A 2,925-nucleotide genomic window follows, 5' to 3' on the forward strand; every position below is an offset into this window, starting at 1 on the left:
TTTAGTTTGATGAGGAGTGTAACTATGCAGAGATACAATAGCAGATAAGAGTGACAATGAAACTAACTGCATGTAAACTGGATTTATTACGAATAGCGAAGACATGTTGTATTGTTCCTATATATCGGATGCTCTAAACTCAGCCAGTCAACGCTACGCATGAGCGCTATATATTGTTACAATGTGAACAAAAAACTCCGTTATTACAGCAAAGAAAGCACGCCTAGTAGCGAACAAAGAATTGGGAGAATTTCTAGCCAGTCTCTACCTAACTGGGTAGTGGGATCCCTCGTGCAATGGGCAGAACTGCTCAATTCAGCGAAAAGCCGGCTTTCACCTACACCTAGGAAAGGACCTCAGTAATGGCGTTGGGAAGAGGGCAGCGAAATGAGGGCAGCAAAAGTGCGCCGCTACGCGGCATTTGAGCGCTTCGCGCAGATATCCGGCTGCAGATCGTCTAGATGGCCATTTTCATTTTTGTCAAAAAGTGGGCATGGCTCGAAAGTAGGTCAACTGGCGTGCTCCAATATAGGACGTGCAAATCTCTCCCATAGGAGTAACAACTGTATGCAATTTGAAACATGTGGGTCAAACGGTTCTTGAGTTATCGTTGATCGTAGGCAGACACTGAAATGCATGGTGAAATTGCCAAAATCTACCTAATTTGCATAATTTAAAAGAAATATCAAAATTTGTGTGATATGTTTTGGGGCCAGTTCTTATTCATTCACATGCCAAAAATGAGCAAAATTCATGGAACCTGAACTGACTTATGGCCATTTCCATTTTTGCCAAAAAGTGGGCGTGGCTCGAAATTAGGTCAACTGGCGTGCTCCAAAATAAGACGTTCAAATCTCTTCCATAGGAGTAACAACTGTATGCAATTTGAAACATGTGGGTCAAACGGTTCTCAAGTTATCGTTGACCGTAGCCAAATGTTGACGGACGGACGGACGGACGGACGTACGACGAACGACGCCCCATGGCAATAGCTCATCTTGACGATGTCAAGGTGAGCTAAAAATGTGCCCAACGACATGCGTGTCTCATTATACTTACCTCTCCTGGAATGACTGCTTGATAATTTTCGTATTCATCACCATGTTGGTCTAAGCGGTTCATTAGAAACCTTGAGAGATAAAATTATAATTAATCACTGTTACAAACATTACTAACCTTTACAAGGCAGAAAACAGCAAATGTGATGTTAAATTCAACACCACTACAGCTGTAATTCATGATCTGCATGCAGTGTGTTAGCCAGAGACCTGTCTAACCGTCTTTTGGATGACCTATTCTTGCCGGATGAGATGGATGCAATTTGATAGAGACGGCATGAGGGCGGCCCAATTATTTATATATTATACACCTTGTATAACTGACAACAATGCTTATAAGAATATAAAACCATATCATGATTCCTGTCTTTTTGCCATTTCAGACTGAATTTCCTCCATTTTAAGGTAAGGCTCTCCCCCTACGGCGCTTCGCGCCTGCAGCATCCTCGCTTTGCTTAGATGGTGAGACTCCCTGATTTTTTTTCCTGGCTAACACCCTGTCTGCATGACTATTACATGTGTACACAGGTCTAATGGCATGGCATGTGTACCACAGACACGTTCACTCTATGTAACATACTAGATACTACAACCAAATATCTATGTCATCTTATTTAAATAATAGAGGTGATATAAAAGAGGGAGTTGGCAGTAGTTAGAATCAAGGAAGAAGATACAAAAGGTGGAAGAAACGGAATAGGTGGGATGGGTAGAGGAGGGGCAAAAGTACAAAAAAGAGTGGGTAGAGAACTGTAATAACTGCTCGCTGGTCAGCCATTTATTCTCCAAGCTTCGATCCCACAATGCAACTGTTTGAACATAACAATTAGAGCAGTCATCGTCTGATAGCAGAATACTACAAAAACTTCTTCCATTCCCTCCACCTTCTCCCCTCTAGTACCCTCTCTAGTGCCTTTAGCTCTACCTTTTCCTGTTTCCTTCCATCCCTACCCTTCATCTATTTCCTCCTAGTCTATGCCAATTATAATCATACAATTTCTAACTTGCAGTGACAATCAGTTCCGTGCAATATCTGTTTGGAAAAATATATATAACCGATGACTTCAAGCAATGATCAGAGCATGTGTAAACTAGGAAGTACTAGGAAGACTATCAACCCAAAACATGGTTCTTGTGCTTGCACAAATATATATATCAACACTGTACCTTCTTTCTTTCTTCAGTCTGTTTGTAAGTTTTCTCATATAGTGTTTTCTATTTGCTAGCCTTTCATTATCCTGTAACAAACAAAACCAATGACATAACACTAGGCCTATAGTTGGGCCTGGCCTGTAAATTATTGAATGTTTTAAAGGTAGCTTCCCTCGAACTTTCCACGTAAATTTGTGTAACAAACCACTGTAAAAACGTCAGTAAATAACTCACTACACTTTAACTGACGTTAGCTTTGAAAATAAAACTGTACAAATATATGTATCAAGCCTAATCAAAGAAACAACTAAAAAAACTCTTTTCGCCGCGGTTCCGTAGGCGCCAGTGTTTATACTTGAGCAACCATCATTTCAATCGAGTCAATGTAGCCACTTTCAGATATCATAACTTTTAACATAAATCATTTGATGAAATCAAACTTTGTAGTCTAGACAGAGAGGCACCTCGACTGTTTATGTTATTAATTTCAGAATTTTTACCGTAAACGTTTTCGAGATAGAACGTGCTAAAAACCCAACAAAACGTAATCCGAACTAACAGCGACCTGACAGAACTCGTTAACTTGCTGAGAATACTATACAGAGTGGCTATATGCCCGGCAACCGGCATATATCTGACGGCTGCCAGGCACGGTCTTCGATTTCCTAAATGCCCGGCAGTTTTTAATTTTCAGCGTTATCTCAAGTAAACAAGG

At 40.6% G+C, this 2,925-nt stretch overlaps 1 protein-coding gene across 1 annotated transcript in view; it reads right to left on the reverse strand.

Annotated features, from left to right (window-relative positions):
* LOC106809266 (high mobility group protein 20A-like) overlaps positions 1 to 2,296 on the reverse strand; it is a gene marked incomplete at its 5' end in the record, with an annotated part of 9,528 nt that extends 7,232 nt beyond the window's left edge. The window contains 2 exon segments of the mRNA XM_014812277.1: positions 1,060 to 1,129; positions 2,226 to 2,296. Coding sequence (XP_014667763.1) covers positions 1,060 to 1,129; positions 2,226 to 2,296 — 141 coding nt within the window.
* Positions 2,297 to 2,925: the final 629 nt, after the last annotated feature.

Source organism: Priapulus caudatus, unplaced genomic scaffold, assembly GCF_000485595.1.
Source record: "Priapulus caudatus unplaced genomic scaffold, Priapulus_caudatus-5.0.1 Scaffold340, whole genome shotgun sequence".
Lineage (NCBI taxonomy): Eukaryota > Metazoa > Priapulida > Priapulimorpha > Priapulimorphida > Priapulidae > Priapulus > Priapulus caudatus.